This window comes from Neodiprion fabricii, chromosome 2, assembly GCF_021155785.1.
Source record: "Neodiprion fabricii isolate iyNeoFabr1 chromosome 2, iyNeoFabr1.1, whole genome shotgun sequence".
NCBI classification, from domain to species: Eukaryota; Metazoa; Arthropoda; class Insecta; order Hymenoptera; family Diprionidae; genus Neodiprion; species Neodiprion fabricii.
In genome coordinates, this window is record NC_060240.1 from 30,787,555 (window position 1) to 30,800,066 (window position 12,512).

A 12,512-nucleotide genomic window follows, 5' to 3' on the forward strand; every position below is an offset into this window, starting at 1 on the left:
TTTGGTAAAGGTTATGGAGCTGGAAGGGCAGCGAGCTAACTGTGTGAGAAATTGAACAGAAGCCCCACCCTCGTTGTGCAAGAGCCCAACCCTTAACTGCAGTCCTGACTGTTTAACCTTACCGCTTTGAAACATCTGCTGTTTTCACTGTAATGTATAACTTCGCAGCGATAATTTTCACGACGATATCACTATTGTTATTATCATCATTTCCTCACATCAGCAAGATGAAGAATAAATTGTTTCAGCGGTGGCAAGTCCGCTCTTTTAACGATTTCTTTCATGTAGAAGCTCGTCTTCCAGACGTCGAAATGTCGTCAGATGATTATGTTGTAGTTTTGATCCAACATTTTATTTTAGTATTCTTTGATCTGTGAACTTTCAAGACACGCGTGTGGCAATTAAAGTAGCAGAACAGTTTTTACTACCCTATGAAAATTACGTGCGTTCTATAATACGTTTTCGAATTACTTCTAGGTTCTTTATCACTTGTGCTTTTCAATTTCTCTTACCCAAAGATGATTGAAACCGGTTTCACGTCATGTGTCAGAGGCACATGATTCTGAAAATTGAAAGAGTGAAAAATGAGGAATCTAAAGACAGCTTTATCAATACATTTACGTCGATAGTTTTCGGTTTCCTTTTGTTGTCTTTTTTTTCAACTTCTACCAAAGCGATTTTCCTTTTCTTTCCGCCCCGTTTCTCTAAAACATCCAGAAATACGGGATCGGAAAAAATCTCTGTTGTAGTCACCGTCCATTTCTTTCCAACTTTTTGGGTTCTTCTTTCCCTTCTTTTTTTCTTTTACCTTGGTAAAATATCTGGGTCGTCGCGTGTCAACTTTTAGTTAGATAAATATTGACAAATTGCCGGTCGATGGTCGAGTCTACGCACTCTCCACGCCCGGACGGAACTTAATGTTATATCCTTTCAGCCCTGCAGGAGGAAAGCTCCCCCGTTTCCTTTTCGCTCCTTCGTGCTCATCCACCAAATTTTCACTCCGTCGCCAAGTATCAATCTTCCAATCAGGTCACTGCGTGACGGGTAAACATTTATATTACACTTTCCTTTTTTTCTCCTATCCACTTGACCAAAATCAACGCTAACCGAAGCTTCCACAGGGCACAGTTTGATAACGTCTACTCACTACTTTTCGATATTTTCATTTGAATGTAAATCCCTGAAGGTTTTTATTGGCTAGAGTTTTTCTGACGTCGTCATACGTTGGGCAGAAACGCACGCTTGTTCAAATCTAAATCGAGTCTGTTGGAATGTTGTTTCAAAATTGATGTCGAATACCAATTCGCGTCCGTCTAACGTTAGACAGATTTTCGCACAACATCTGCGGGCAAAACGAGATTTTTTCTTTTCGAATTGTTCAACGAAATAGAGGAGAAGGCGAAGCTCTTTCATTTTTCTTTCGTCTGTCTTTTACAGCGGACTATCGGTAGCTGGTTATGGATGCACTTACGACGGAACAGAAGGACCTGCAACTCCTCCGGAAGAGCGAGCTGGTGCCAGATGTTAGTGGCACGTGCTCCACCCCGGCTCGAGGCCTTTCTTAAGTGGCGAAGAAGGAATTTCTCGGCGGCGGACATCCGGAAGCCGAAACGCTTCACGGTTGCTTTGATATAGAAACATGCGATTTAATAATAATTGTCTTTAAGAAATTGTTCGAATTTTGATTTCAATAAAAAAAAAAAATTAAACTCATTACCTAAAATCGTATTTCGTCAAACTCTGTAATGCCGTCCTTGCGAACCATCCTCTTCTAGGTGGTAAAGAGTGACTTGTGTTTATTTATATGAATATGAGATAAACTTGAGAACTGTAGTAGATTAGGCATTAGGGTATAAGAGAATAAAAACAACAAGAAGATTGAAGAATTTTCAAGATATGAATGAAAGTAAAGAAAAACATTACACACGGTACGTCTTTACGAATTGTTTACGCACTTTTGAGACCGCTTGTTTGTCAGGGGAAAGGCAAAGAGCTCAGCGAGCGACCCGCCACTCGTGATGCTGAACGGGTAAATGGCTACTTGAGATATTCGTACGTGTGTGGCATTCTGGCCTAGCGTCAGACTCGCCTCTGGCCAAAGCGATTTGAATAATTTATTTTTATTTTTCTGGCTACTAGGCACATTTTTACTTATTTTCTTCTAATCTAGCAAACAAAAATTACCTCATAGGTATACAGCGGAAGTAAAGAATCTCCTCGACATTCGCGGAATTTAAAATTTTTCAAGACGTAGTAATTTCGGGATTCTCAGCGAACGTAATATGATGAGAAACCGTCATTTTTCAAAAATCGCGAGCAAAATTTTCCAGCAAAACTATTCCACTTCCAGCAAAACGTCGTCGGTTCTTCGTTTTTAATTAATTCAATTGAGCAATGAGTCTGGTTCTGGAACATCCCGCAACCAATTTCGGCATATGAGCACGTACAGGATACCAAGCGTTTAAGTGAGGCCCCCGCAGGACGCGCAGGACTGTGTAAGGAAGACGAGATTTCTGGATTAACATGTTTACGACGCGGACGTCCATAAAAACTCTCCTCGGCCAGGATAAGGGGGAGAGGAGGATATACAGTCTGGGCCGAAAGAAATCTCTCGCCGCTCTACAACCCGTACATACATATATCCTGTATATACATATATGTGTACGCGTGCAGTCTTATAAACGAGATGCTGGCAGGCGGGGCGGGTAAAGGGTTGGGGTTGTCAAAAAAGGATGTACAAGAGAGAGAAGAAAAAAAGAAGCTAACATAAAATAGAAACGGTGTTTATTTTCATGGGTGTAAAAAACATGGCTAAATTCGGTGAGCCTATGAACTCGCGCCGTCCGTAAGACCACCCGTAAAAACTTCCTCTTTCCAATAATAAATCAAAAACCCATATACAAGTCGACAAATTTTTATACGAGAAAATCAAACATTTTCTTTCCTTTATCTTCGATAATCGAGTGTCACTTCAGGAGGAACGTTATCGTAGAATCATGTACCTATAAATTAATTAACTTCATTGATTTAATTTTTTCTCTTCATCTAGAATATTACGATTCCTTCCTCCAGGCTGAGATAATTTATAGCGTTTCAATTTGAATTTTGATAATAATAATAAAAAAATTAAAAAAAAAACCTTCATTATCCACAGCTGCTGTGCAATATTTGAAGTTTGCCTGTGGAACGACGTGTAACGGCACGAGATACGTATATACATGTAAGTATGTACAATAATAAGCATACGGTATTATACACCAGCCACGTATGTATATTATACATATATTATTCAGTAAGCGGCAAATTATCAATGAAGATAATTAATTTTACGGTTTAGTTTTAACGAGTACATTGCGTCGTTTTTAGTTTGTTTTTTGTTTTCAATTTATTTTCACCTCTTTTACAACCCAGTTTAAATTATATTTTACGTACGAGAGACGGCCAAGTTTGAAAAGAGTCTCCGCGTACGGACGAGAGGCGTAGTGTAATTAGACTTTTTACTCGCAACGTTATATACATGTATACATGTATCGAGTTGCACATATCTTAATTACAATCGTTTCTTATCTCGTGTTTCTTTCATTACCTCTACCCGCAATATTTCGTATCGAATGAATTGAACTTTTCGCCACAGGTGTAACTGTACGTTGAATGACTTGCGTGCACAACTCGTATCATACGTACAGTTTGTGATTATAATAACGCAAGTTACACTACGTCTCGAATTTGAGTACACAGACTGTGTGATTTCGAGTGCGACAGGGGAATGAATATCGATGTGAAAGAAGAAGCTGAACGCATAAATTATACGTTTACTTCCTGCAGCGGCAGTCAAGTTGGGCAAGAAATGTAGGTGTTACTTTAAGTCTTCGGGGTTCGCGAGTGGGAAATAAGATGACCGAGAAGTAAGGTAAGAGAAAAAGGAAAAGTACTCTCACCGAATTCTGCTGGCCATTTGTCGGGCTCGGACTCGGCGTGGGTGTAGCGGTCGAACCTTCGGCGGAATTGATGCCTGTAGTGGGTGCATCCGATCCTGGACTACCGACGGTGGGAAAAGCTCGGGCAGGATCAGCCTGCCACTGTTTGTGAATCTGTTGCGCAGTATCCCTGAACCTCGCTCCCTGAAAACGAAGATGAAATTAAGTATGAGGAAAACCGGATCGTTATAAAAAAAAAAAAAAGAAACAAGAGCAAGTGAATAAAATCGAGCTGCCGAGATTAACCTGTCCGATAAATCCATTCGCATACACAGGTTCGCTCTTTGCCTCTTATCTCCGCGTCTTTATCTGTCATCTTGATACGCGCACGCCGGAATTATTATATACATCCAATTTTTATACTTTAATATCGTAATCTCGGGCAGTTGATATTACAACAATTGTTGTGTGGACAAAAATTCATCCGTATTTGTATTATTCAAGCAACTTGTAAAAATTTAGAAAAAAAACATCGATCGGGACTCGTAAGAGAGGCGTCGAAGAATTTAAACAGATTAAAAGTTCGTCTTGAACGTGCTTCGAAAATTGCCGCAGCACAATATTGCCTTTACATCGGTGACATAAAATTCTGTATAATGTTTTCTGTATTACGTACAGCTCGTATCAAAGAGCCAGAAGCGTAAAAAATTGATCGAGGGTATACTGATTAATTACCTCGTCGAAACTATCGTCGTGTCCTTTGCCGCGGGACTTGTATCTCATGTTTGCATTGTCTCGGGTTCTATTTCGGTGTTAAAATATACCTCGCCCGTGTAAGAATTTAACTACAGACGCGTGTCGAACAACGAGCATTAAACGTCCGCTTGGATAATTGTGGAGTAAGAATCCTTAGGAAGACAAAAGCCCGTGCTGGAATGAGGGGAAAATAGAATTGTCTTAGGAGAGGATAAACCGTCGTTCAACTCGTCGGCGTCGCGACGCCGGCACGTGAAACTTGTGCACTTGTGATCTTTTTCTGTCTCACTTGTTGTTGTCTTCGTTCTTCAGGACTACCGGCTTTTTAACCGACTATTAATAGGACCTAGTGGCGCTCGAACGAAGGTCGGCCCTCGATGTCTTCTGCAGTGGCGCCCGATATTTCCCTACGTTATATACGCGGCTATATTCACGGGTTCATTCATTATTCATTCGGATATTCAGATAGCCTTGCCGACACGATGCCTCGTTTTTCCCTCCTTCTCTCCTCCCCCTATAATCTGATCTCCCTCTATTTTTTATTTCCCTGCAGATTCACAGTTTGCTAACGCTCGACTCGACTCGCCCTTTATTTTTAGCTTATTATTGCGCTTCCAGGACTCCTCCTCGATCCATCGTAACTGGTTCTTCTGGCACACCCACGCATTTTATGGTCTATGCACTGACTTTCCACCCTGCCGTACACGCGCACAATTTCTATGATGCAGAGTTTAAATCACTGTCGCACGATTATCGGTCCGGGAATTATGATCGCGAAGCTGCAGAGGTTGTCAGGCGTTGGCTGGAGGCTAGGTTGGAATCGGTCGCGAATTATCATTCTATAATTACTTTATCGTATCCACGCGGTGAAGTGTTGCAGAAAATATCCACGAGGTTATCGTAAAGGAAATTTATCGTTTCGTTATAGAATCGATTTGATCTTTGAAACATTTTTTTTTCTGTGATCTAAAGTTCGTTATATCACATTACGTTATCTTCAAATTTACAAGATGCATATTGAATACAAGATTTTTCGGAAATATCATCTCCAAAGCCTGGATTTCTGCTCATTACTTTCACTCATTTTTCACCCCAGAGGAAACAAATCGCATAGACGAATGATTAATTTTTCACCATGAAATTGTATGCGAAAGAATTAAAAGTGTTAGCTTTTAAACGATGGTCCTAATTTACAGACTTCTAGATTGTAATGAAAGTAAAAGCCTGCGCACATAAATCCTTGAACATATCGATGCACGTGGGTATATAAATCAATAAACGATTGAGCGTGACCCAGTTCTATTTCTCACTCGCCCACAACAATTGAAACTCCAACTGCTGAATGGTGAAAATAGAGAAATTATATTCCAGAAGAATCGTTCACTGGTATATATATATATATATATATATATATTCAATTGCAGCACAATACGCAGAAGGTGTGATAACAGAAAAAAAATAAATAAAAAATAAAAAAGATTGGCACAAGCACGAATGTAAAATATCCCGATTAAATCTGCTCCCAACTTCGTGCGCAGCACCAGCAGCAGCGACGTATTTATCGAACGGATCAAGGAATGTTTGATATTCAGGAAAAAGAAGCAACTGCGTAAATACGGATTTTTAAAATTTTTTTTCAAAAGAAATCGTCTTCAACTTTTAATACTTATAAATAAACATCCGGATGAAAGAGTCGAGCCGGAATTTCCCCGTATCTAATCGCGAACGGTTTTTCTTTACACTTTTATCGTATAAATTTCACATCGTAACGAAGAAGCTTGAATTTCATGTCTCTTTTTCTCTCTCTCACTCTCGCTCTCTCTCTCTCTTCCGTCTCCCAACCTTTGTACCGTCTTCACTGTGACGCGGTTGCACTCATGAATATTACGCAACGCCTCCGCGCGGATTCACCCGTTCATCCCGACACGATTTGTATACTTGACAACCCAGCCGTAACCACGTTTAGACAAAACTGGCGTAAAGAAGGTATCCGGACGATATAAAATACCCGCGTACCAGCGAAAATCCATTAACGACGTGAAAATTAAGGATCGAAAAAAAGGACCGAAGCGAAAATGGGAATGGTTCGCGAAACGGGGCGATTTACGAGCGTCGAACACGAAGCTGGTGGGATCGAGGCGAGTAGGATCGGACAAAAGGCCGGTACCGGTCATTCCGATCGGACGTCCGCCCCCGCAAATGGGTCATAGGATAAAACCGGTTTCCCCCGTGATTTCGACGTCCGCAGCGACATCGACGCGGCCATGCAGACGGCGTGCATTCGTCGATGATCAGCCGTGGAATCGCGCGGCGATTAAGAACGAATTTTCGAGGTACGCGCACCGCCGACTGTCGTCTACGTGCTTCCACGCCGCGGACCGATCAAATGACAGTGCGCTCGCTACGCGACTGATCGAGCTCCGTGCATAGAGGACTACTGGGGGACCAAGTAGCAGCGGCGTTCTCCAGAGCCGAGAGTAAGTCGAGAGTAAGTCGAGAGTAAGTCGAGAGCGCACGCTGCACGCACACGTTCGTAGGTGGATCTGCGTTCCGACCGGGCCCCGACGGGCAACCGGGAAACCGGGGAACTTGGTGTCAACCGAAGCTAATCGTAAGCCGCGCTCGTTGCGCGACTAATTTCGTCTCTGCAGCTCGGCGAGTAAGGCAGGTACATGACCTGCAACCTGCGCGCTTCGACATCGGAGGTTTGTTTTTTGGCGGTCTCCTCGGATCCGGATTCCAGAATCGCTGCTTCTGAAGGAAATGCCGTTTGCGCAATGAAATTCGATTCGGGCCCACCAAGAAATTTGTTGACTTTACTAACCGACGCTAAAAATTTGTCGGCTACCTCGGAGATCAGACTAATCATTTTCTTGATTGAAAACGTTGGAGGAAAATTTGCATTGCGATTGCTAGAATCTGAGACAGCGTGTCGGTTGAATCGTTTGTACCTGTAGAGAAATTGGAGTATGAGATGATGCTTGACAATTAGTTGCCAAGTGAATCGTCAGTCTATTCAATATTCGACAATGTACGTATTACGTACCTAGTGTAGCACAAAAATTTGAGCTCATGAACAGAGTTGAGTCGATTCGCCACTCGGTCATTCATTATTCTCCGTTTGCAGTACGAATAATTTCGTCAAATATCGATTGCTTGTTCGTGGAAGTCGTAAAAATTGCTGACCATCGATAAACTGCCAGAAACGAAATTCAAATTACTGTTCTTCTGTTAATTCCCTCTTAACTTTACTGTCGAGGCAGGCTTGGAATTTGAAACAAATGATCACAATCGAAACGATGAAAAGCCGATGTTTCAAGATTATTAAAATGGTCCTAGAATCGGAAATAAAAGAGTAGCATGTGTGACTTTTAAAAGTGGTGAGAATAAGGCTGGACTGGACTTAGCTCTGGCGTTTTGTATGCTCGTAACGAGCGAAGAGATGATTATTTGTCGCGATAAGAAAGTTTGCAGTAGCTGGTACGCCGTGCTATTCGGTCGAGCGAAGAGCTAGGAGACCTTGGGTCGTGTATAACGCAAGAAGCCAGCGGCCTAGCACCCAGCTACTGCAGTGGCAGACCGTGGGTGATATTGCGCTTTGATTCGTCGCTAATCGGAGTCGCGGTTATGAATTTCAAGAGTGAAATCGAAAATCACCCATACCTGCCTGCACCGACCTTTGCAGTGACATCCGAGCCCAGCGAGATTCTTTACAATCTCATTATACCCGCCACAATTAGCAGTTTCTCTAATTAGTAAACACACCCGTAATATTCATGCGCGAGTAATAATAATCGTGTAAGTTTCACCTTATACCTGGTCTTGTAAGTGCCAGGGTATAATTCGTTTTAATTGCTGAAAGAAAAATTACTCAAGACCAATTATTTATCGCGTTGGGCGAAAGGACGATTACGCACTTACTTCTGGCGATAAAAAAAAAACGAATTTTTTCTCGACAAACTGACTAGGAAATCTACTTGTTCAATTCTTCATATGATTTTCGGGAGGAAGAGACGCGTCTTTTCTTTTTCATTTTTAATCAGGTCACTATTCATTCAACGGTATGATAAAAATTGTGGAGTACCGAACGGAACACGAATCGTGTACAGTATGCATGGGCGTGTCTAACAATCCGACATTCCGTCGACCCAGTTATGAAACGCGCGTCTCGAAGTGCATCGATGGATATATAATACGTACATATCTACATACCTACATACAAGTGTGTGCTCACGCATGCATCTTGACACACTAACCGTAGATACTAGCGTTATTATCTATCGAAGAAAAGAGATAGGAAAAAAAAAAGAAAGAACGCACGGTTGCAGCAGAGTCGTAACAGGCATTAACCGCGAGTTTACGACTCGTCGGTGCGTATCCACTAACCAATGAGTGTAAAGCGTGTGTCTTTGCTTTAAAACTTGTGGACAAGAAGTGGAAAAATCCTGATAATAGGGTGACCAAAAATCGAAGGTCAGAAGAGACAACGATGAGAAAAAGTAAAAAAAAAAAAAAAGAACAGAAAGAAAAGGCAGACAACGAAACTGCCGGAAGGTCGTAGCCAAAGACAATTACGTTGGTTATTTCTGAGTTTGATTAAAGGCCTTTCGTCCATGCCCGATGGGCTATCCGATGTGGCACTGAGCCAGCCTCATTTGCCCCGTCTTGTCAAACAACCTCCTATTATATGTAAGTTGTGTATAGATACGTATGCGGTTGTATTGCCAAAGGTTAACTCGCATGGATGGAAGTTATATCCCATACACGAAATAAAACACGAATTACAGGCTCGCCATTTACTCCCCCTACGCTTGCAAGTATTAATATACGTGTACAACGGCGATAGCGGTGAGCTACGAATATGAACTTTAGAACAAGTCATCGTTGCAATTACCCTTAACACTTTCCGTCAACCTGGTACCGTAACCTTTTCCCATCTAATTCTAGCCAACCCCGTTTATAGATCATTAATTAGAATAATTCACAGCGTATCGATCCGTGAAAATTTCAATTATGCGATGAAATTATGTAATCTTTCATTCGTCGTCTTTTGGGACAGGAAATCCGCGAATATTATCTTCGTACAGTGCGGTATTGACGTTTGTCCCCTTATCAATCGACGCCACACGGAAAAGTAAATACGTAAACATCCCGTAGTATACTACGAAAAAGATAAGGTCTCTCCCGTTGGATACGTGGAATATTCATTCATTCCTTCATTCATTCATTCATTCGTCCTTTATCGTTATTTGTCGTATCGTCTAAATAACGGACGAACATCAGACCGGATGGAGTTTTCTTCTTCTAAGAATATATTCAAAGTGCAGATAATTTTAGCTGTCCGTTTTTTATTTTATTTCGAATATAAATTTCCTTCCATTTTGCCAAGCACGTAGCATCGTAATAACAAGCCCCCAATTAATTTGTCATCTCCGAATATGAAAGAAGCCGTCTCTGAGTAAAAGAAAAAGCGGGCCCGCGATGTAGCGTCTCAATCGAACCGAGGAATGCGGTTGGCGATCAGAAATCAAACAAAAGATTGATAATTAATAAACGAACCCTGCTCTCCGCTAATGCAGCATAAGCCGACCCATTAAGTTATCGAGACGACTCCTCACCTTCTTCCTCGAAGTCGAGCCGGGCTGCTGCACGTGCAGTAATGATATCTTTTTAGTCTTCCTTCGGGGTCCATGGAGCAGATTATAGGCGGCGTAACGACGAGACGACTTCGGGGATCGAATTTGAAGAAGAATTCCAAGCCACCCGATGGCGCTACAAAAGATGTCGCGTAGCTTTACACCCGATGCACCGCAGTCAGCGAGAAACCGCCAGACTGGACGACATCTCGGGTTAAGGTAAACCGCGATGCAGGATTCTTACTTCCGGAAACGATAGCCGGCCCTGGAATAGTTTCCCGTTTCGTGCACGCGCTTACTGGTACGTATAATGCAGGTATATAATTCTACCATGCGGGTTAACTCTAGTCTGGTTCTTCCGTGACATGCAGACGTGCGTACGGCTCCGGTAACCAGTTTTTACAATTTTTTTCCCTCGTTTTACGCAACTATTTCTCAAGCTCGAAGTCATTTTTATTACAGTACAGCACAACTTGCGGCCCTTCCACGGTACCGACGACGTGTCTGCTATATTCACTGTGACGTACGTCCGTTGTACGCACCAACCGCATTACAGCTACGGAACACGGGGACTCGATTTTATCTTTCATCAAAAGTTTCGTCAACCCGTACTTACGTACAGTATAAGAGTTGTCGTCGTGAACGCTCACTGGCGGAAGACTTCTGACCGAGTCGAGGTGTCAACTTACTCCATTATGCAGCTCTTTCTCTTCCTCTTTCCATATAACTCGACCAAAACTTTTCTTTGCTTTTCAGCTGTGCAGCAGCCGCGACAACAGGGTCATTTTTCAAAAGCAGAACGGTTTCGCGTCTAGTATTTTACTCGTCCTGCGAAACTGTCTGTCTCTTTGAATCGTTGGATACAGTTCGAGATAAATGATCTCGTATCGAGTTATCTCTCGAAATTTCACGAAGAATCCGGGAATGTTATTGAAAATTATTTCTTTAAAAATTTCCAGAAGGAAGTGAATTTTTACCGTAGGTACACAAATTTCTTGTTCAGTTTAAATCGAACGTGAACCGCACAAAGATACGGATACATTTCCGTTTCATCTTACTGACGTGACGATAAGTCTTTCCACGCTTATAATTGACAGCTGGGAAATTGCGTCGGGGTATTTCGATGACGTTAAATAATGACCAAACTGAAACGGAGAGATGGTCTCAGGGGTAAGGGTGTTCATCGTGTCCCGAAAGAGACGGAAAGATGGAGAAGAGAGAGAGAAAGGGATGGTGGATGTTGGCGAATGTCCAGCTTACGGTGCGCTTTTCGCGGGTCTAAGTGAGTCTAGGCGAGTGTGCTTGCACGTATGTATTCCCCTGGGCAACGTGCTTTACAACCATAACTGTAGTAACATACCTCGATATACTCGAGGGAGGGCGTTCAGCGGCTGTTTTTCAAACGACACTTGATACCATAGAGAGTCTCGTATGGGTAAATGGCGCGGCTGATTTTACAGCCAACAACACACACCCTGCACCACCCGAGAAGAGTCACGTTCTATACGCTCGAATAAGTGCACCTGGCCTCTTGGGACGCGAATCCCTTCGTACCTCGAGTTGGAAAGCAACTGTCGAACATGTTTCGTCGTTCATTACCTGCACTTTTCTCAAGCTTTTCATTGCTTATCCGTAACAGAGAAATATACAGTGCGTCAAGGAGTGATTACGGTGTGTTGATTGGGAACGATAGTGTAACAGTTACTTTTTTTTCTAACGCCTGCACTATCGCGGTTTTGCATCCAAAACGAGTGATGGGCCATCGTACGATCGGCTCCAAAGTGGTGCTCTAGGAAATATCAAAGCAGTGATATTGTAGATGTACGTATACCAAAAGGTCGCAGAGGTCTGGTGTATCATGAGTCACTGAACAGAGATCGAGTGGAATTTTGCCCGTAACGCCCACGACGCGACGCGATCGTCTGCAGCCTCCACCTTCCTCTTCCTTTCCTTCGTCTTTTTCCTTTTCTTCTTCTTCTTCTTCCTCTTCTTCGTCTCTTACTTCTACTTCTCCGTGACGCTTTTGCAGGTAAAAAATATGCGCGCACGCGGATGATGATACTCGACTTCGAGGTGGAAAATAACGATGGCATTAGTAATGAAACGGTTCGATAGATAGTCGTTTCGCTACAACTGTACATCTCTACTAACCTAATGGCCGCTTCCTCGTAGAATCGGTATTTTTAATACTTATACACAACCT

At 42.5% G+C, this 12,512-nt stretch overlaps 1 protein-coding gene across 7 annotated transcripts in view; it reads right to left on the minus strand.

The window, feature by feature from the left end:
- The window catches only part of LOC124176603 (tensin-1), a 99,800-nt gene that overhangs the window by 42,750 nt on the left and 44,538 nt on the right, over window positions 1–12,512 (minus strand). For 5 of the 7 annotated variants that reach the window (XM_046558112.1, XM_046558111.1, XM_046558113.1 and 2 more), the window contains one exon: window positions 3,939–4,121. In XM_046558112.1, the coding sequence (XP_046414068.1) occupies window positions 3,939–4,121 (183 nt within the window). Of the gene's footprint in view, window positions 1–3,938; window positions 4,122–4,652; window positions 6,012–6,339; window positions 7,094–12,512 lie in introns of those variants that run through there. The other 2 variants (XM_046558114.1, XM_046558115.1) reach the window with 2 other exon arrangements.